We start from the raw sequence: 24163 nt of genomic DNA on the forward strand, positions 1-24163 counted from the left end.
TTATCACATTCCCAAATCATTTTCTAAAAAAACCAAAAAAATTAATTAAAAATCAAAAATTAATTTTTAATAATCTTTCTAAAACATCCCAAAAACAGATGTTCTTTATAATCATGCTTTTATGTTTCCTTTGAGTGCAAAAAGGAAAAGATGATGGCATTGACTAGCTTGCAAGGTCTTGTTCCAATTTCAGTAATTCATTTTTGGATTATGAATTTGTATAGAGCGAATGAAAAATGCATAGGCGATTCAAGCCTATTTTAAGTCCAAGGTGAAATATCCAATTGGGTCTTTATAATTTATTACACATGAATTTTATGGGTAAGGTTAGGAATATTAAATTTTCTACTAAATAAATGATTAAATGTCTCATAAGGGTGTGGGGTCCGCAAATAAATGACCAAATGTCTTATAAGGGTCACAAGGGTGTGCACACCCTACACCTTTGTAAAATATTTGGTCATTTATTTGGTAGAAAATTTGGAACCTATATCATTTTTTGAATTTTATTGCTATTTTGTACCATTTTTAATTAAAATTTTGAATAAATTATAAATAAACCCCTTGAATTGTCCCTTGTAATTACAAATCCAGTCTTATTAGAACTTTTTTATTTAATAGAATTAACTGAAAAAATAAAAAATTTAACTGGTCTGCTATACAATGATAAAATAACTTGAATTATTAATTGAAATAAATTTCTAATATCATTAAAAACTGTTGATTGACTTAGTGACTTATTTATAAAATGAGCCATTTGTTATGAAATTGGAAACTTCAAGAGACAGAATGTAATTTTCAGAATCACATGAACAAATTATATGTTAATAAATCTCAAAAAATGTATTCATAATTTGTCCTAAAATTTTTAACAATATCTCTAACTTTCACAATCAAAATATTTCGCATAAAGAAGTTTTTTTTTTTTTTTCTTTTCATCATGACTAAGAAAACGAAAGAGGTGTACTGTGGATGGAAGGAAAAGTTAGTAAAACATTCCTCACCAATTTTGTGTAGTAGGAAAAGTTTAAGATATTTTTTTTATTAGCTAAGGTCCTTCAACATTTTTACAAAAAAAATTTGACTCAGAGAAATTTTCTCCAACTCGGAGAAATTTCGCCCGACTTTAAAAATTTTCGACCTTGACTCAGAGAAATTTCAATATTCACAGAGAAAAATTTCTCCGTAAAATTAGAGAAATTTCTCTGTGAAAATTGAAATTTCTTTGAATCAAAGTCAAATTTCTTTGAGTTTGGTATAATTTTTCTGAGTTAAATTTTCTTTGTTAAAATAGGGGTCTTAATTATTATAAAAATATTGTATATCATTTATCTTATAAAATCTTAATATCAAAAATTAAAAAAAAAAAAATCCCCCAAATAGAAATATGAGACCCTTTTCATATCCAATAAAAGAGGATGTTTGCGCTCTATATATCCATTTATGATATATATATATTAACTGAGGAAATGATTTTTTGCCCTAGGAGAGCCCTGAAAGAAAAAGTGCAAAAAAATTAATTTTTAAAGTTAGAATTGAAGGAAATGATCCTTGTTTAATTTTCTTTTGATGACCATTTCATTATAATATAATAAATGATAATTTTATTTGTAGTGTTTTGATTATTTTTCAGTGAGTCCAATCGTAAAAATAAATATTTAAATATAATGATTATTCTATTGATTACAATTTACTTGGTTAGAGTTTTCTAAAATTACTTTTCAAAAAATTCTATTTTTTTGTTTTTCGTATTTTTTTATTTTTATTGAATTTTTTGAATATTTTAAGCAATTTTTAAAATTTTTAGACATACCTAACATAAATATACCTAAAAAGTAAAAAAATTGTGAAAAAAACCTTTTAAAAATTCACTAAATATCAAAAATATAAAAAAAAATACTAGAATTCAATATATTTTTTATGTTTTTATGTATTTATTAATATTTTAAAATATTTTTTCACAATTTTTTTACTTTTTAGATACTGGTGCATCTAAAAAAATAAAAAAAAAATGTTTAAAAATTTAAAAATATCTACTAAAAACAAAAAAATATGAAAACCAAAAAATTCAATTTTTAAAAAATTTAATTCAAAAAACTCAAACCACACACACGCCTCACCACAAATTTTCTTACAAATTCAAGATTCAGACAACCATAGAGGCCTTTTGCTTTCTTGCTTTATTATTTTGACGAGAGAGAGAGAGATGGCATTTGGAGAAGGAAAAGAACGACCAAGGATCTCCTTAGATCCTTTCTTTGATTCTTCATTTGGTAGGTTATTGAGCCTATTTTTGGATTCAATCTTAATGATTTTAACCGTTTATATTTTAAAATTTATCATGTATATTATATTTATAAAAAATTAAATTAATTGGATATTATGAGAATTAAAAATCGTTTATTAAAAAAATTTAATTAATAATTTTATTGTTTTAGTTTGGTAATCCGAATATATGATTTTCGATATTTGATTGATTTGATCTTTTATAAATATGATATATATGATAAATTTTAAAATATAAATAATTTAAATTATTAAAATTAGACCCAAAAATAAAATCAATGACTTACGAAATAGAAAGCAAGGAGAGAATCACTGAGAGGATCCTTGCTCGAAAAGAACTGCTCCTATATGCTATTTTCATGGTGTGGATGACAAGAAGTGTGCTTTCAAAAAGTCCCACTTTGCCGATGTGACTTTCCCCCTTCTTTTTACTCGTCGGATCACATGCATGGCTTGTGCATAGCCACTTATTTTACTTGAATATAAAGATAATGTCCCCGTTTGGTAGAATTATGAGAAAGTGATTATAATTTATAACTTAGCAGCTTATAACTTATACCTGTAAATATAAGTTGATTTTTGACTTATATATTAAGTTTCTCCTTCTTTACTCAAAGAATAAGTTGATTTTTGACTTACAAAAAGTTATAAGCTATATTGTTAAGCTGAACCAAACATATCAAAATAGATTAAATTAACCTAAAAGTTGAAATAAGCTGGAAATAAGCGTTACCAAACAGGACCAATTTCATGGTCCAAACTTGTCCAATAATCTTGGGTATGTTTGGTTTGTGTTTGTAAAATAATTTTTAAGATAAAAAAGAATAAAAACTTGTTTGGTTTATCTTTTTTAAATATTATCTTTAAAATATTTTTAGATTTTTTTGTAGAGTGGTTTTTAAGATAAAAAGTACAAAAACTTGTTTCGTTTGTCTTTTTCTAAATATTCTCTCTAAAATAACTTTGATTTTTTTTATAAAGTAATTTTTGAGATAAAAAAGTACAAAAACTTATTTGATTTTTCTCTATTGCGTATCAAGAAATGAGATCTCCAGTACATTTGGTATGAATTTTACTTTTCATTTCAAAAAAAAAAAAAAAAGAGCATGAAGCAGAATCATGGAAAGATAAAAGAATATCATGAAGGAATCCACATTCCACATACCATGGCCGTGTGTGTGTTTGGGAATTAAAGGACGGCAACATGTGAGATCTCTAATGGATTAAATTTGGAGTTATTTTTTTATTAACTGAGGGTCTAGACTAGTTTGTAGAGATCTCTATTAATTGTGATCGAACAAATTTTTGCATCTCCTTTAAGTGATTTGAATTTAATATTTTTAATTTTATTTCAATTTTTACCATTAAACCAACTCCTGAGATTAAATTTGGAATTAATTTTGTATATACATCAAATATTTCATGGTATAAAAAGAATATTTGCACGCATAATTTTACTTGACATTTTACCTCTACTTCCAATCCCCAAAAACAAACACGAAGAGAATTTGGATTCATGCATAAATATTATGGACTTGCTGTTCAAAAATATTATGTTGGTCTTGTTTGGGGTTTGGTTTTTTGAAACAACTTTTGATTTTTTAGTATTTCTATGATATGAAGAGATGTGTTTGTCAACAATTTGATTTTGATTTTTTATAGTTTTATGACCGGTGTATATGATTGAATTTTTTTTTTTTTTTTTTGTGATTTTAAAATTTTTTTAAATCACATTAAAAAAAAATTAATTTTAATTTTTTTAATATGGAAAAAGGTTGAGATCCTCTTTTTCCTTGACCCACACCACTCCTAATATATTGGGATTGGCCAACTTTTTTTTTTAATTTTCCCACTTATCATTTACTAACACGTGTCTGTGGGGGTTGCGAGGGTTAAGAAAAAAAGAAGTCTCTATCATTTCTGATGTATGATTGGGTCCTAAAAAAAGTACTTGACTTCTGTCCAGTTCATTGGAAGATGCTGTTTGGGTTTATGTAGGGCTTATCATGGGTCCCGATGATCTAAATTATTTATTTTGTTAAACCTTTCGTGTATATCATTTATAAAAAAAAATTAAATCGATATGATAATTAGAACATATTTAATTTATCACATTTATCTCTAAAAAAATAAATGACAAATGTGTTTTTAAAAATAAATCTTATATTTTTTTTAACTAACAAATGTCATAAATTAAATAGATTACCAATATCGAGTCGACTAAACTTTTTATGTACACGATATACATGAAATGATTTAACAAAATAAAAAGTTCAAATTGTTAAAATAAGACTCGTAAATAGTCCCTCCAATCCATATCATGAATGGGAGGAGATCCAAATCTAAAAAATAATTTAGGTCGGTACATATAACAAAGTTTTAACGCGAGATTTTTTGGACCATCACCTTGTTGAATTTGAGACGAGGATTGCTATATCTCTCGCTATCATTCTCACGCGACGTCATTCCATTCATCGACTTACCAAACACTTCGCTTTCCAAGTTTTTTCCAATTTTTTGGGCCAAACTACCACGCAAAGTCATGGACGCGTGGTTTTGGGATTTTTTTTTTTTTTAAGTGATTTTTTCTTTTTAGTAATGATTTTTTTAAGTTGTATAGAAAAATATGAATAACACATGTATGACCTTGTTTTTTTGTGCTTTTTAATTTTTTTTTTAATTTTTAATTTTTTAAATCTAAAACTTTTCAAAATGCAAGACTTATAATTTAGACAAGCCGACTCGGACTTTAACCCAAGTAGTCTTGGAAGGTTAATTAGGTGTCAGTGACCTCAGATTCAAATCAATAGAATGAAATCTAACTCTATCAACCTATTAATATCACACCAAATGAGAAAAAAAAGAGATTTTAAATGCAAAGATGCTAGCTAGGTTTAATTGTCTCCTTGTCAAAAGGTATTCTTACAAATTTATCCTAAAATGACCTCGATCCCACTTCCATTTTTGTTTCATTACAATCCCATCATGCTATTAATTTGTTATCCTTCTCTTTTTTTTTTTGGTAAGTACATGTCGGCCAATAAAAATCTTGTTGTTTAATCAACACAATTGTCTTTACATACGACAATTATGATTTTCATCTTAATGTTGCTTCTGCGAGAGAATTCTCCTTCTATGTATTCTTAATGAAAAATATTATAGGTCTCAAATTTTTTATTAAATAAATGATTAAATGTCTCATATGAGTGTGGATCTCATATTTTTGTACACTCCACTCTTATGTGAGACATTTGATCATTAATTTGATAGAAAATTTAGTATTTTTAACATTACATTTTGTTGATTGTCTCCCCTTGTAAATAAGATAGGGCAAATTACATATACACCCCTCGAGGTTTGGCCAAATTACAGATGCCCCCCTGAGGTTTGAGAAATTACGAATTCCCCCCTGAATACTATATTTGCATAAGAAATTAGGGGGTTATTTGTTATGAAATATAAACCTCAGGGGGCAAATTGTTATGAAAATACAAACCTCAGGGGGCGGGATGTAATTTCCGAAACCTCAGGGGGGTATCTGTAATTTAGCCAAACCTCGAGGGGTGTATATGTAATTTGCCCAATAAGGTATCAATATTTACATGATGATATCATATTTGTTTTAAAAAAATAGATAATAAGGTATCGTTTGAAAATACATTATTTTAGTAATTTTTTGGTTTTTTACAAAGAGATGTGCAAAAAAGTAGAGAGTGATGTGATAACTCATAATGACTTTTGAACTTTTTAGCTAAAACTGAAAGTTGCCAAAAAAGACCTAAATGTAATTTTGAGAATATATCATCTATTTTTTTAACAAAATACATGTAATTTGATCATATATAATTATTGATGTTTGATCATTTAAATGAATGAATCTTACAAGATAAATCATTTAAATCACTAAAATAATCTCCAAGATAAGTCCACTAAGAGCATCTCCAATGGTGCTATCAAAGGACCTGCCAAAGCTATAATTTGACAAGAGTGATAAAAATAGGGTCTCTAATAACCTGCTATTCTTCTTGCCAAAGATAGTAGATGCCATTTATGTTCGCAAATTTGGCAACTTGAATAGCAGGTGCCAAACATGCCACATCATCAAATATCAATAGATTTTTGGCTCCAAATTCAGTTGAAAAAACAGAATTCGTTCACTAGGAAAACTTCCCAACAGAATTGACAAAAACAGAAAAAAAAATCAAATATCAATAGATTTTTTTTCTTTCTTGGTTAAAATTTATTAAAAATAAAAACCTTTAGGGTGTGTTTGGTAACGTTTACGTTTTCAGTTTATATTTACAAAAATTTTATAAACTGGTTTTTGTTTTTTTTTAGAAAAACATAAACTACAAATGCGTTTGGTAATTGACAAAATGTTTAAAAAAATTTAAAAATATAAAAAAAAAAAGTAAGAAATGGCAATGGTGGCAAGTGGCGGCGGAAGACAGTGGTGGAAAGTGGTGACGGTGGGTGGTGGGTAGCTGGTGGCGGGTGAGTGGGTGAGTGGGTGACGGTGGCGGGTGGTGGGTGGTGGTGGTGGTGGCGGCAGGTGGGTGGCGAATGGCGGATGGTGGTAGGTGGTAGCGGGTAGGTGACAGGTGGTGGTGGTGCGTGGGTGAGTGACGGTGGCGGGTGGTCGGTGGTAGCGAGTGAGTGGTGGTGGTGGCGGACGATGGGTGGTGGTGGCAGGTGGGTGACGGGTGGTGATGGGTGGTGGCAGGTGGGTGATGGTGGCTGGTGGGTGGGTGACGGTGGCGAGTGGTGGGTGGTAGCGAGTGAGTGGTGGTGGTGGTGGTGGCAGCGGGTGGTGGATGATGGTGACAGGTGGGTGGCGGATGGCGGATGGTGGCGGGTAGGTGGCGAGTGGTGGTGGTGAGTGGGTGGGTAACGATGGCGGGTGGTAGGTGGTAGCGATTGGGTGGTGGTGGTGGTAGGTGGTGGGTCGTGGTGGCAGGTGGGTGGCGGGTGACGGTGGTGGTGGTTGGTTGGTGGTGGCAGGTGGTGGATGGTGGTGGCAGGTGGATGGTGAGTGGTGGCGGCAAGTAGGTGGCGGGTGGTGGTGGTGGCGGCGGCAAGGGGTGGGTGGTTGTGGCTATTGGGTGGCAGGTAGGTGGTGGTGGTGGTGGAGGGTGGTGGGTGGTGGTGGCAGGTGGGTGGTGAGTGGTGGTGACAGGTGGTGGTGGTGGTGGGAGTGGGTGGTGGTGACGGGAGACGGTAGTGGAAAATGGTGGCGGGTGGTGGCTAGTGTTGGGTGATAAAAAAAAAAAATTGAAAACTTAAAATGGAAACACATTTTTTGTATTTTTATTTTTTGGCCAAATTTATAAACTGAGACCACTGATTTATAAATCAAAAATTTTACCAAACAAGTTTTTATTTGAGTTTTTAAAATTTTTGTAAATATAAATAGAAAAATGAAAATGTAAGTGTTACCAAACGGCACCTTACTATTTTCAAAATTTGCAATTTTATTTACTCAGTACTATTTTCTCAATAAACAAAAAAAAAATTAAAATCCTAGAATCAAGAGAGAGGGGGGAAGCAAATAGCAAAGAAAGAGCAAAGATCAAACAATATTAAACTACAATATCTATTGAACAACAACATTTATATATATTTGTATATTTGTATATGTATATTATATATATATCGAGAGAGAGAGAGAGAGAGAGAGAGAGAGAGAGAGAGATGCTCTCATCTCAGCCGAACATAGTGAATGAGAGCAAAAGAGAAAGGGTTTTTATGTTAAGATAACAGGAGATCATTCTAGAGCTTTGATTAAAGGTACTTAAATTGAAAGTACTAGTGAGAGATTCGAAGAAGACTTAACCTTCATGTTGGAGAGGACAATAGGGGATTCGAGGAACGAGGTCGGGCTAAGACTTGGATCAATTGTGATGTAGGGGGACCAAGAGATCGAGAGTTTGGCTTGAGAGAAAAGCTTGTACTTGGCAGAGCTTGATTTGGCGCCAGAGAAGAAGCTGAAGTCGGAATTAACATCTCGGAGAGGGTCAAAAGGGGAAGGATGGTCTTCGGAGAGAAAGAGAGAGAGAGAGAGAGAGAGAGAGAGAGAGAGAGAGAGAAAGTAAAGAGGATCGGCTATTAGAAGAGAGCGGAGACAATCATTCGAAGACAAACGTTTTAATGATGTAGAAGGAAGAAGGAAAAGAAAAGTGAGAGTGAGAGGGAGAGTGGAGACAAAGTGACATGTCTGTCTTGGAATGGGTTGGATGATTCTAGATAATTGATCTCAACCGTTGGAACCTCGGGTACGTGGATGGTGGTGATCTTGTCTTGGAAACGCAAAAGAGCCGTTGTGCTCTTTTTACCTGAAAAAAAAATGGTACAAATAACCGCTATAAATTAACGGTCATCTTCTATTTTTTCTTTTATCTACAAACCGTCATATTTTGTATTTCTATAAATAGAAACCCTCAATCTTAATTTCATTTCACAACAAACATTTCAAATTTCATTTTTCTTTTCTCCTCTCTTTATCTTAATTTCATTGAACCTCTGAAATTATTTTCTTTTTAGATTTTTCACACAATCACTATGAAAGGTTCATCAAAAATAAAGAGAGAAAAATCATCATTCACCATTGATGAAGATGTGACAATTTGTAAATCTTGGTTTCACATTTTTGAAGACCCAATTGTTGGCAATTCGCAATCTTATGCTCACTTTTGAGGAAAAATTTATGAAAATTATTGCTTGCTTTAGAATGATCAGTTAAAAACACAAGTGTCTATCCAATCTCGATGGGGTATAATCATGAAATGTTTCAACAAATTTCGTAGGTGTTTAGCGTAAGTCGAAAATCTTCACTCAAATGGGATGTCTCAAGTTGATATAGTAAGATTTCATCTTCATTTATTATGTTAGTTTTTTATTTTGTATCGTATAAAAATTAACTAATTAATTAATTGAATATTTTATCTATACAGATGCTTCAAGTAAAGCTTTTATACCATCAAGATGAAAAAAAATATTTTGCTTTTATAATGTTGACTATTTTTTACTATAATTTTAATTTTTCAATGTTATTATGAAAAATAAATATTTTATTGAAATGAAGGCAATAAAGTTGCAAATGAAGACAATTTTATCAAAATAAAAAGACATTACAGGACATTAAGTGTCATTAAAAAGATAAAATAAAAACTTAATCTAACTCTCCAGTTTGGGACCACAAGTGTTCAATTAGATCATGATGAATTGCATTATGGGCTTCAATAGATCTAATCCTCTGGCGATTCAACATAAATTCAACATACTCCTGATTTGGATCGCGTGACACTTGACATGGCGTATTAGTTATATCAGTTTGCAGTAGTGTTGCACTGCATTCGTCTTCAATGATCATATTCTGCAAAATAATGTACGTTTTCATGATGTAATACAAATCTTCATTACTCCAACCTCTAGCTGGAACTCTAACAATATTAAAACATGCTTGGAGCACTCCAAATGCCCTTTCAACATCCTTCTGACATGCCTCTTGTATCCTCGCAAATAATTGTCTCTTTAAACCTTAAGGTTGAGATATTGTTTTCACAATTATTATCTAACGAGGATAGATATCATCAGTAAGATAATACCCCATGGTGTATACGTGATTATTGATGGTATAATTGGCAGTAGGGGCACAATCTCTAGTTAATTAAGAAAATAAAGGCGACCTGTTAAGAATATTAATATCATTTAGAAAGCCAGGCATGTCGAAGAAAGCACGTCAAATTCACAAGTTGTAGAAGGCGACTGCCTCGAGTACAATTGTTGGTTTGTAGTAGTGTCCAGTGTAAGCACTGACTTGGGCGGGTGAACATTTATCCTAACGCCAATGCATACAATCCAAACTCCCTAATATTCCAAGAAACCCGCGTTGCTCTCCCTTTTGCAATAATCTGACGACATCTGCCTCATTTAGGGATCTTAAGTAAACGCCTTCACAGATAGCAACAATCGTTCTGGCAAAAAAATTCAACACAGTAATTGTAGTAATTTCGCCAATTCTAATGTACTTGTCTACAGCATTAACAAGTACGTCGTATTACAAGATTCGAAGTGCAGCAATCATCTTTTGTATATCGAATAATCCAAGAACACTAGTAGCATCATGAGTTTGGATGAAGTACTCATTGACTTATTGAATATCATGTAAGATACTAAGAAATAATGACTGCCTCATTCGAAAACGTCTTCGGAAGTATTCTTTTGGGTAGATAAAATTATCTGCAAAGTAATCTCTATAAATTTGTTCGTTGCCTTTGACTTTCTCACAATTAATGTATCAATGACCACTTGTACAACCAACATGTCTGGTTGGTTGGTTTAGGGTTAATGCTTGTATTCTGTGTTGTTGCGCTATTAACAGTTGCATTATCATTATATCATCATCAGATAATAAAGATTCATCAAAATCTGCCTTAAAAATGGCTTTAGTAAAATTGTTCATTGTGGGTAGGTGGGTGAGTGGGTGAATATGAAAATTATAAAAAATCTTGTGGGTAGGTATAGAGAGTTTAGAAGATATGAAAATTATGGGTAGATGAATATGAAAATTGTAGAAAACCTTGTGTTATATTTATAGAGAAAATTGTGAGTGGGTGAATAATGGATGGTTGTTGGTGGGTGGTTGTTGGTAAGTGAATGATAGATGTATAATGGATGGTTATTGGTGAATGAATATTGGATGAATGATTGATTGTTGTTGGGTGGGTGGTTATTGATGAATGAATGGTGAATGAATAATGGATGGTTGTTGGTGTAGACCGCCCGAGCTCGCTCCGCGTGTGAGGGCGCGAATTGTGTTCATGGCTACTACAGTTCTGACTCCTGTCACGGTTCTGAATCTAATCTCACAAAGTGCAATGTAAGACTGATAAATCACCAAAGAGTCCAAATTTGGCAAATTGTTTTGGAAAATCGATTTTAATCAAAAAGCATCAAACATGGATTGCTTTGCCAGATTTCAGAGTCGCCACCTAAATATTTTATTTTGGAAAATTTAGGAAACCCTGACTCGTGCCTAAGGCCATGTGTCCGTCATCACCAAAATTACCTCAGCTCGGGAACTTGGGTGCAAGAGGGGAAGGTCCTGAAATGAGCACCCCCGCTCGCTCGATCAAAGATCGGCCTCTACTAACATGATATGTTGTTTTTGAAAACACATGCGTTCTTATTCCGATTATTAATCTATCATTACTACGTGATGCGTACAGCACACAAGTATAGACCAAATCACTCAATTTGGAACAAAACATCTCATGTTTGTTTTTTGAAAATAGTTTGAAAGATGTTATCCTCAAGTAGGCTAAGACGCAGATTTGTCACCCTTAAGTGGGTTTAGAAAACATGATTTGCGACCCTCAAGTGGGCTTAAAACGCACATTTTGATGAATTGTTCTAATTCAAGCAATGAAGCCTTCATCCACAGACATTCATGCAATTAAACACTTAAGCAGTTAGCCTCATGGCAAGCATGCTATCATGGCCTTCACTTACACACATGCAAGGATGCTAAAGCATAAATACTTACAGTGTACTCCGAGCAAAAACAGAAGCTAGTTAGTAATCAATGCATGATCCTAGCTATGTTTGAAACGCCTAATGCAACACATGCAAAATGCAACTAAGTAGGCTCGGCTATCTAGAATGGCATATAAATGCAACACATGATAACATGCTTTGAAACACGTATTTAAGAAAATGTATTGAAATACAATGCAGTTTGAATGATGCACCGAGCCTGATGCATGCAAGATGAATGAATGATGCAAACATGCAAAGCATAAGGTATGCTAATTGAAATATGCCCTAAACTAACCATTGAAAGCTGATAAGTAAAAGGGAGAAAGAAATGGGATTGGAAGACATGCATCACACACGCACACACGCTTATTACAATATTTTCCCTCTCGACGGAGGGTCCGAATAATAAGCTAACTAGCTACGCTAATTAAACTAATTATTACAAACAAAAACTAATTAATTATTCCTAGTTAACTAATTAGTTATTACAACACAAATCGATTAGTTAAGCACGCTAACTAATTAAAAAACCGATGAACTAGCTAACTAAGTAAAGTAGCTAAGTAAAGCAGTTAAAAGAGGTCCTCGGGGCGAGGGGTGCATGCATGCTTGATCGCCTCGCTCAGAAATCCATTACTGCGGCCAGAATTGCCTCTGTTTGGATTTGATTTGATCTCTGAAAATTACACAAACTTCCAGATTGCTTTTGCTCAACACAGGGATCCTCTGGTGAGCTGCCGGCCAGAAAAAGGGACTGTAGACCAGGAAAACTGGTTGGCCGACCACCATTACTGGTCGATCGACTACTTTTTGTGGTCGGTCGACCAGCTAATTCTCCAAACTCCAGTTTTGTTGCAACAGAGAACAATAAGGGGCATAGCAGTGTATTTGCAAGATATGTGTGCACAACCACCCTCCCTATCATTTCTCAGGCTCAAGGGAGTGTGGTTCTCGAATTTCGAGTCGCCAACCAAGCATCGCAATGCACGATTGCCGAGAAACCAAGATTGCACGAGTCAATGAATGCACAAATAACACATAAGGGCCTCCACCTCTATCATGCTCGATCAAGAGGGTCGGCGACCAAGAAATGTGACACATTTCATCACTTTAAGTATGAAACGTCTCACATTTCTCGTGTTTGGGTTAACATCCGATCCAAACACATGCAATGCATCACAAACATGTTATTTTGACATGTTTTACTTTGATTCATTTTGTTTACTCATTTTAGATTAAGTCCAAAAGTGAGAAGTCCTCTAATTTGAAAGATGGACTAAGCCACAAGCTTTTTGAGCATGAAAGAAGCATCATGCCCTTGAACATGAACGCCTCAATTTCATGCTCAAACCAACAAAGGGCTTAAGGCCTCTTTCAAAGTGATACAACAAATGAAAGATGGCATGCAATGGAGTGCAATGGCATGTATTTCAGCTCTGAAATGATATGCTAAACAACATCAATTCATGCAACAATGCATACAGCGCATGCTAAGAGCCGAAAGCATTGAAGCAAGCAAAGAGCATAACACTATAGGCATGCAATACTAAGCACAAATGGCCAAACCAACCCCGGACAGAGGTTAAACATGCCAAAACAATGGCCTAGTCATGTTGAAAATGAAGCACCAAAAGTTACAACAACATGCTCATGTATTAGCTTGCAAGCTAGGCATTAAACACAACTCTCAAACACAATAAAGGCATGAATTATATGAGAGTATGGCAAGGCTATATGCTCTAAAATAACATGTTAAATGGTGCCACACCATACAAACATCACATGCACAACATGTTAAAAAGCCCCGAAACTCAAAGCTAGTCAAGGCCCTTTACACTACAACCATACTAAGCAATGCTCAAATGACCCTAACCATTCAAAATAGATCTAAGACAGGTCAAAATAGTGGCAAAAAAACATGCTAGACTTGTAGCATAGATGGCAAGAACAATAAGCTCATGTATTAGCTCATAAACAAGGCATAATGCTCAACTTTGCAAAAGCATTGAAAGAGTGATTTAAGAGGAAGCATGGAAAATATATAAGTTCTGAAATCACCTACCGAATGATGCCATATCATGCACACATCACAAATATAACATGCTACGAGCCTCAAAACTCAAGACTAGTGAAGCCATTTACACTATATCTATACAAAGCAAGCCCCAAAGGACTAAGATGACTCGAAACAGTCCTAAAGCATGTCAAAATAATACCAAAACATGCATGGAGTATAGCCAATACAAGCTAGCATGAAAGGCCAAAACACCGAGTACACTAGGCTAATGGGAAAGATTGCACAACAAGTGCCAAAACCAAGCAAGAGGTGACTCCACCAACCAAAATCAGAGTTATGATATGGAAAATAATGGCTAAAAACATGCTTGAACCAAGCAAATTCAAGGCACAAAGACATGCTACTTTGCAAGGCTATAAGTAGGATTACACTACAAGTACAATAAGCATGCAAGAGATGACCATGACAGCCAAAAACAGAGTTAAGACAGGTCTAAAAAGTCACAAAAATGAGCCTAAATAAAGCCACAAAGAAGTAGAAACACATGCTCTTTTGGTGGGCCAACAACACAAGCAAACAAGAGAATATGAGGGGGGACAACCCCCACCCATTTGGGACCTCAAAATCACATTTCCACCACTGAAATTCCCCTAGAATTCAGTGGTAAGAAGGCCAAAAGGAGATAGTTTCAAGGGCTTTAAAAGGTAGCACAAAACAAAGCAAATAAGGCACAAAAGAGTATGAGACACCCCTAACTCAAACAAGTCCTTAAACAACCTTTTTAAACACTTCAAAACAAAGGTTTTTACCGTTGAAAGCTAAGCCAAAAGAAGCATGCAAAGATGACTAAGTAAGTAACTAAAACAAAGCTTTAAAAAGAATATGACTTACCCTTGAAGAACAGCAAAACCAACGGCTTTTCTGAGTCAAAAACTAGCTTTTTAAGCTCCAAACAAACCTTCAAGAATCTCAGCTCCAAGGTAGTGGTGTTTGACTAGGTGCTTGTAGGCAAAAATGTGAAGAACACTCACTTTTGAGCACAATGTAACACAATATAGAAAGAGAGAGAGAGAGAGAGGGAGAGAACTCTAGAGAGGGAGTGAAATTTTTTACTCCAAAATCTCAGAACCTCTGGAAAAGGGAGAGAGAGCTCCCATCTTATAGAACAATGCAACCACAAGCTTGCTTGACAAGCTTAAACTTGTTTGAATCCCTCCATACACGTGTATGGAAGATGCATTCAGTGCCCACTAGCTAGCACAGCTGGCACCAAAAATATCTGCAAAAGAAAAAAAAAGGCCGTAGACCACTTAAAGTGGTCGACCGACCACTCCCCCTAGTCGACCGACCACCTCAGGTGGTCGACAAGAAAAAAAAAACTGGCTGGTAGAGGAGAAAAAGGGTCTACAAAGAGAGGAAAATGTGGTGGCAGGCTGTAGACCACTTAGGCTGGTCAATCGACCACCTATCCTAGCTGACCGACCACCAAAAGTGGTCTACAGGAGAGAAAACTGGCTGGCAGGGGAGAAAAGTAGTCTACAAAGAGAGGAAAGGTGGTGGCAGGTTGTAGACCACTTTAGGTGGTCCACAGACCACCCACCCTAGCTAATTGACCAGCAAAAGTGGTCTACAGGGGAGAAAACTGGCTTACACCGCTGCTCCACCCTCTAACCAAGGGGTAACAAGGTTTGGTTCAAGAACAAACCAAAAATGAAGAAAGACAAGAGTTCGAAAGACAAGACACTCAGCCGGAAGCTTCGAAAACTAGTCTACGGGCCACTATAAGTGGCCTACGAGAGGGAAAGGTAGCCTATGGCTACAAAAAATGGCCTACAGGCCTTTTTTTCCCTCTAGGCAAAAGTAGCAAGGCGTGGTCCAAAAACCAGGCCAAGAGGAGAAAGTTAAGAGGTCCCAAGACAAGGCGCTCAACCGAAGGCTCAGGAAACTCAAAACGAGCACAATCATCGAGCGCTCAATTGATGACGTCTGATTCTTAAGGTCGGTCAAAAATTGGGTGTCTACAGTTGGGTGGATGGTTGTTGGTGAATGAATATTGGGTGAATGATGAATGATTGTTGGTGGGTGTTTGTTGGTGAATGAATGCTGAGTGAATAATGGATGGTTGTTAATGGGTAGTTGGTGATTGTTTATTTTTTAATGTAGTTAATAATTTCATTATTATTATTATTATTATTATTATTATTATTATTATTATTATTATTATTATTATTATTATTATTTTTGGTAATGGTATGTTTTTTGGTAGGGTGAATTATATTATTTTTTTTTTAATTTTTCAAATTTTGTTTTCATTTTTTATATTTGTCTAATAGGAAATAATGTAAATATATAATTTTTTTTACAAACAATTAAAAAAAATGTCACAAAAGACAAAAAATAAACAAACAAAAAAAAAAAAATCACTAAAAAACCTATATCTAAACAACACCTACAAACTTGGAGGGAAATTGATTGAGATTTGCCAAAATAACATGTGACCATTGGAGCACAATTGCTATAATTTGACAAATTACTATTATTAATTGCTAAATTATAACAATAATAATACTATTATAACAAATATCATTAGAGATGCTCTAAAACTAACAGCATCTCTCTAGTTGGCTATTTTGGGTCAATTTCATATTAACGAACTAACAAATGGAAATCAACATTTGACTTCTTTCAACCTCTATTTATTCTATTATTTGGCCAGGGAGAAGAGAAATAATTAAAGCACTTGCCACCTAAGAGGTTTTATAGTTAAACCTCACAAAGACTAAGGAGTTGTTTTGAATGTTCTAAATAAGTATATTTTTTAATTTTTTTATAAAATATGAGTTGGGTATGGGTTGAGTTTAAAGTGATATAGTAGAGAAATGATGTGACTTAAATATGGTAGTAACTTTTTGACTTTTTACCTTTTTTAGCGGATGACAAACAAGGCCTAAATATTCAAAGAATAATACTATATACATAAATTAGTATACTAATGAATGATATGACATAATTATTGACATTTTGAATATTTATAATTTATATAATGAATGTGGTCATAATTTTGAAATAGTAATGTCATAACATATGTTAGTACATTAATTAATATACAAATTGATATTACTATCACTAATATTCGAAACCTTAAAGTCACTAGAGATTTGATTAATAGTTAATTTTAAAATCTTAAAATTAGTTGAGGTAGGTATAACACGACATGTACACCTAATTATCAAAAAAAATAAAAATAAAATAAAATTATATTCCATTCTCAATTTCTTTTAAGCGAAGGAAGCCCCGGGGACATATGGGTCATATGAGCGAGGAGTTGGCTTTCCTTAAGAATTAATAGACACAAGTCAGTCCAAAATAGCTATAGTGAAAGAGAAGTGGAAGAATACGAGAAATCGTACTATTTAAAACACTGGGTATATAAATTAGAAGAAAAAAAAAAAAAAACTGAAAATATTACTCAAAATTATGAATTAATTGCCACGCGTCACTTATGATATGAAATCTCAATAATAATTTCAAATATCAATTTTTGATTTACCATGCTGATTCATTTTCTGATTTCATTTTCTAAGATACTAGACTTTCTCTTTAAAACGAGTTCTGAGGTAAGAGCCAGTGCCCCTTTTGCCCCAAGGCAGGGTAACCACTTCCTCCTAAAAAACAAAATTCAAACAAGCCAAGAAAGGAATTCACACTTATAAAGTTATATAGAAATAAATTGTTCTTATAAAAATTCATACAGAATCACATCACGTTTAGATTTTTTTATTTTAAAATAAAAAATCATTATATTACGACTTAAAATTATAAAAATAACATTATAACATTAAATATGAATTTTAAAAGAAAAATTACAAATAAGTGAGATAGTTTTAAAATAATTAATTATAGGTGAAATCTTTTTCAGTGCACATCTAACATACAAAAAATACTTGCACCAAATACAAGAAAGAATTGTATCATATGAGAAATTTTTGGGTATAGATAGCGTAGGTGCCATTTGGTACCTTTATTTTCTTTCATTGGTTGAGAGAGTGGGAGTTACATTTATATGTTAAGCGATGAGGAGACAACATAAGAGGCCATGGTATTTGTGATTGATTGAAGATATTATGCCACATAGTACCTATCTGCACCCAAGAATTTTTCGTACCATACGCACACTTGTATTATCATAAAAGTAAAATTATTTTTCCATTGTTGAATTGGAATGCAATTTTCCCAATTTTTAAATAAATTTTTTTTCTATATATATGTATTCCTCGTGTATCTTTCTCTCTTCCCCCTCCTGCTTCAGTTAGAACATCATCAAGACTCTCTCTCTCTTGATGGAAACGTTTCTTAGAAGAATTGCTTTGTTCCACACTGTTCTTGCATTTTCTTTATCTTTCTCAGGTACCTTTCTTTACCATGTGCACCTTTATTTCCTTGTCTTTTCATGTTCTTTGTGTTTAAACCCGTCTTCATTTTGAGTCTCTTCTTTCTTTCCTTTTTTCTTCTCTTTTCCTATATGCATTGTGTTGATCTTATTCTATGAATCTATTGATTGTGTCAGGTTATGTTTTTGTAAGAGTTGAATCCCTTGGCATCAACTATGGCCAAATCGGCAACAATTTACCGTCGCCGGAGAATGTTCTTGGGCTCTTACAATCACTCAAGCTCACAAAAGCAAGAATTTATGACACCAACCCTCAAATTTTAACAGCATTTGCCAATTCTAGCATTGAACTCATTGTTACTATTGAGAATGAAAAATTAGGTGATTTAATTGATCCACAACAAGCTCTTCAATGGGTAAATATCCACATAAGGCCCTATTTTCCGGCGACTAGGATTGCCGGAATCGCGGTGGGTAACGAGGTCTTCACCGGCGACGACACGACACTCATGTCGAATCTCGTGAAGGCCATGATCAACATTCATACAGCTCTGAACCAATTAGGACTAGCACAGTACATTCAGGTCTCGACGCCGAGTTCCCTGGCGGTGCTGGCAGTGTCGTACCCGCCGTCTGCAGGGATTTTCAGGCAAGAGCTGGCAGGAATCATGCCGGAGTTTTTGCAGTTCTTGGCAAGTACTAAAGCACCCTTTTGGATCAATGCATACCCATATTTTGCTTACAAGGATGACCCAAGTGGTGTTGCTTTAGATTATGTGCTTTTTAACCCTAATTCAGGAATGGTTGACCCTTACACCAAGTTACACTATGACAACATGTTATATGCTCAAGTTGATGCTGCTTTGTTTGCTATTGCCAGAATGGGTTTTCGAGGGTTGGAAGTTAGGGTTTCGGAAACCGGTTGGCCATCGCGAGGTGATTCCAATGAGTTTGGTGCAACCCTGGAGAATGCAGCAATTTATAACAAGAATTTGCTGAGAAGGCAATTGGGAAATGAAGGGACACCAATGAGGCCTAACATGAGATTGGAGGTTTATTTGTTTGCTTTGTTCAATGAGAACTTAAAGCCTGGACCTACTTCAGAGAGGAACTATGGGTTGTTTCAACCTGATGAATCCATGACTTACAATGTTGGTCTCACAGCCTTGTCGGCGGCATCGACCTCTTCAGCTTCCATTTCCCTAACTTCCTCTGCCACTCAGGTAACGCGATTGGTTTTTTCTTTCTATAATGCTACGCATTAGAAAACATATTGATAAAAGTACCCAGAATTTAATATGTATTTAATTTATATATTTCAAATTCAAAACACTTTTCTTATATTCATATACAACCAAGATTTCAAAAAGCGGTCGCAACCGCTACCTAACAGTTGTTATGGTTACCGCTACCTGTTACAGTCATTATAGTGGTTTGACTGAAATTCATATATGTATCGGCTGTTTCGGTATTACGTAACAGCCGTAATAGTCCATTAGACACCGTTACATAGGGCTGAGCAAGGAATCCGTGAAATCCGTAATCCGATCAAGTCCAGTCCAATCCGATAGGTTTGGATTGGTTTTTTGAATCCACGGTTCGGTTTCGGATTGAATAATTAAAAATCCGTAGTTCACGGATTGGTTCCGGATTGAATCCCACGGTTCCGGATTGGAACCGATCCGGACCGTATACAAATAGTCTATATTTTTATTATACATCCTCCCCCATAGTATCTTTTCTTATTCTATGTAAAATCTAAACTCAAACCTAAAACCGTATAATATCTTCTTTTATTACTTTTGTTTGTTAGTTTTAAGTTTTAATTTGCAATGGTCTAAATACTTATGGTGAAACTAGTTTTCTTATGGTTGTTTAAATTCTAGAACAGTATGTCGTTATTATAGAAAAGCATGTTGCTATTATGGAACTAATATAGCGCTATGTTTATATTTTTATGAAAGTCAAATGTTATATATATATTTTTGTTATTTAATTATGTGAATCCGTAGTCCTAAACCGATCCAATCCGTATTTAAATGGATTGGCTCGGATTGGTTCCATGATTTAAACGGATTGGATTGGTTCCAATTTTTTAAGAACCGTAAATAACGGATTGGTCCTGGTTTTACCCCAATCCGGTCCAATCCGGACCATGCTCACCCCTACCGTTACACCATTTTACAATATTCTGAATAGCTTTCTTTTCTATAAAAAAAAAAAAAAAAAAAAAAAAAAAACTTACAAAAAAATAACAAATACTAAAGTAATCCAAATTTAAATAAAAAATCTTATATGAATTTTGTTTTTTTATAATTTTTTTAAAATTTGTGACACAATTTTTATTTTATAATTCTTTCATTTAATAATTGTCAATGTTTTTTATTTAGTTAGTTCAGATATTAGTAAAAAATAATTTGTAGACATTAAAATAAATTATTCTTCAAATCATTAACTATTGAAATAAAATGTAAAAAACTCATTTTATAGTGATTTGAAAATATGAAATATATTGGATCATATTTAAAAATTAACAAAAATTGATCAAAATTTATTTTGAACCCCCAATAAATGTGATTTTGAATATATATATATATATATATGTGTGTGTGTGTGTGCGCGCGCGCGCACGCGCGTGTGTAACGGTAAGTTTTCTTCAAATTGTGCGAAAAATTAAAAAAAAAAAACACGGTTTCAGTTACAACAACTGTTGCGCTACGGCCTTTATATCTCGCAACCGTTACTGCGTCCCCGCAATCGTTATGGCGACCGTAACTACTTTTTAAAACCTTATATGTGACAAAGTAAAAAAAAAAAATCAATTTTTTCTTCTCTAATGTTACGTACCCGTAAAAAAGAAAAATTCAAAAAATGTGCTCACAATTTAAAAATGTATATTCAAAAATGTGCTCACAATTTTAAAATGTACAAGGATACTTTTTTTTGACTATTTTTGTAAGTACATTGCTCTTTGGTTTTTCTTTTGTCAAAATTGCTTTCTAAATTAAGAAGACATTTAGGTGTGCAATACTTCACTATTGTATATACTGTCATATATATAGTCCATTTGGTTTGTTATTGTTGAACATTAATGTGATGCTTAGACTATCCTCTTTCTTTGGGGCTTGTTTAGATGATGTTTATTGTGAAACTGCAGGAAGCAAAGGTGGGATATCAAAGCTTGGTGTACTGGATGTTTGTGTATTTGCTGGCCATTGAATTACTCGTGAGACGGCCATTTTAACCCATTCAAGCTCATGCAAATGCCACTTTTTGGCAATGTAATCCTTTTGGGCCTTTCTTGCAATCTAAAAATCATTCAATTTCAAAATTTTTTAGTTGTGTTTGGATTAGAAATTTGAAAATGAATTTATGTAAGGGAAAGGAAAGAAAAGATTGAGTGAAATAGATTTTTTTTTTGTTTTTTTTACAACTGTAGTCAAATTTTAATCCAAACACAATCTTAACAAGTAGAGAAGTTAAACTCCATTTTGACCAACCATACAAAAACTTTCACTATGTTGATGGGTTTAAGACAATGAGCTTGATTTCCAACTGGAAGGGGTCATTTGTAATCATCAAATGAATAGAATTTGATCAATCTATCCCACAATGAATTACACTGGCCAATTGAACGGTATTCATTGATCAGAAGATGAGCTTGCTTTCAAAAGGAGACAAGATATCTGTTTTATTTATGAAATTGAGAAGATCTGAATTCGATGTATTATATTATTATTGTAAACAAAATAACAATGCTAGGTATAAAATGAAGATGATCAAAATTCACTGTATTGTGCTATCATTGTACAAAATTGGAAAATTGTTTCTTAATTTACTTTTGGCCTTTTAGCTAGGACTAGGAAAATATGTATGTATTTGCTTCTTTTATGTAAATGGAGAATAGTGAGATCAATCTTGTAAGCCTCCTCTGATTGGTTGCCAAGAAAGGTCCCCAGTGCTTTTTGGGAGTGGATTAATTCCATGACAGATCCTATATATAATTATATAAGTTTTTCTTTCTTTTATTATTCTCTCCCCAGCCCCGCCCACCCCCCCCCCCCCCCCCCAACATACATATATATATATATATAAATTTTGAGATAATGTAGGCCAAAGTGAAAAGGGTAAAGCTTTGTTTCTGTTATCTTCAAACGGGTAATGGACGGCCCAGCTTTATTCCCTTGCCATAACCGTCAGCATTGGCCTACAGTGTCCTTTTTTTCTATAAAAAAATGAGTGAGAATTCTAATTAGAGCTACTACTGTGATAGTGGATCTCACCCACTGCCACACTATGTATTGTGTCTATTTTTATTTTTATTTTTTTATTTTTACTTTGCTACCTTATTAATGATGAATTTAAAATCACTAAATTAATGGTCTCTAGTATCACTGTTTCCTAAAGATGCTTTAGATTTCTATGAAAGAGATGATTGTCATTATTGTGAGATGTGTTGTATTTTTATTGTATTACGTAAGACGCCTTTCACACTTGACTTTGGATCCAACTGGGGGCAGTGTCTTCGGTTCAAACTTTTGAAGGTATCTATTGAAGGTATTTATTGTATTTTTGATTAGGATTTCATGAGTTATGTGAAGCACGCAGTCTAAATATTTTATCAAACTTTTTACATGAGTGTAAGATTGCATACATGTAGATTTGTGTGAGTCTCACTCACGTGAGAAGTTTGGTAAAATATTGAGGGATTTGGTGATAGACTCTTTACTGTCTAATTTGTCTTTCAAAAGGACAAGAATTATATAGGTATTTTTAAAACCCCCTAATATTTTAAAACCTGTTTCTTTTACTATATTACCCTCATATCTATTAGCTCTCCTATTAAGCCATCCTCATAGTATATTTCAGAGTAATTTACTTTGAATCATAGTAACTGATTCAGAGTAAAATTTTACTCTAAATCAGAGTAAGGTTTACTATAATTCAAAGTAAAATTTTTTATCGTTAAGCAAATTAACATGTTTTTAACCAGAAAAAAATTCAGAGTAAATTTTATTTTGAATCATACTAAACTTTACTCTGAAAGTACAATTTTACTCTGAATCAGAGTAAAGTTTACTATGATTGAAAGTAAAATTTTATACTATTAAGCAAATCAACATGTTTTTAACTAGAGTAAAATTTTACTGTTCTAAAAAATAAAATACATACTAAATGAACGAACCAGAGTCAAATTTTACTCTAAGATCTATTAACAAATAAAAAAGAAGCCAATTGGAAACAACAAGGTGACATCTACAGCTCAGATTCATGTTCTCCATATCTATAACAATCTATCTCATTTTCATCAACATCAACACAAGAAAAAAAAAAAGACTATCTGTTGCAATATGTTTCTTTATCATCATCAACAATAACAAAAAATGATATAAACTTACATAATAATAATAATTAAAAAAAAGAACTTGAGAAGATCGAAAATAAACAGATCAAATTTTTGAACAAATCACAGCCTTTTATCTATACAAATAGTGTGATTGAACACCAAACAAAAGCCGTGAGACTAAATTCGGAAGACCAGAAGCTCCCAAGCATAATCTCCCTTTCTTACTTCTTTTCTTCACTTTTGCCATTGGAGATCACTTCGCAACAATCAACCACCATAGGTGGCAGAGGATCTTTAATCTACAATAATTATAGAAAACTTGCTCAAATCCACCATTAATGGAAAACAATTTCGAATCTCGAATTCTAAATTCTCGATTTCTTTAGAAATCAACATTCTAATAACAAACCCTAACCCTAGCTCAATCATTTAAAACCCTAATTTCAATAAAATCACTATTAAACATGAAGAATAATACCTTATTATGCATCAAAATTGCGAATAATAGAGGTCCATAGTGAATAACAGAGGTGAGGAGGAGCGAGAGTAGGTTCTTCATGAGGGCAGTGGGTGAGGTCAGCCGTTC

The 24163-nt window shown here is 33.6% G+C and overlaps 1 protein-coding gene across 1 annotated transcript; it reads left to right on the plus strand.

Annotated features, from left to right (window-relative positions):
* Positions 1-18090: 18090 nt before the first annotated feature.
* LOC114278802 (glucan endo-1,3-beta-glucosidase 11) lies at positions 18091-22258 on the plus strand. The gene is made up of 3 exons (XM_028220938.2): positions 18091-18247; positions 18408-19453; positions 21388-22258. The coding sequence occupies exons 1-3, from the start codon at positions 18181-18183 to the stop codon at positions 21472-21474; spliced, it is 1200 nt and encodes a 399-aa protein (XP_028076739.2). The 5' UTR covers positions 18091-18180; the 3' UTR covers positions 21475-22258.
* Positions 22259-24163: the final 1905 nt, after the last annotated feature.

The sequence above is a fragment of the Camellia sinensis genome, chromosome 9, assembly GCF_055761805.1.
Source record: "Camellia sinensis isolate YWXY chromosome 9, ASM5576180v1, whole genome shotgun sequence".
Taxonomy (NCBI): Eukaryota; Viridiplantae; Streptophyta; class Magnoliopsida; order Ericales; family Theaceae; genus Camellia; species Camellia sinensis.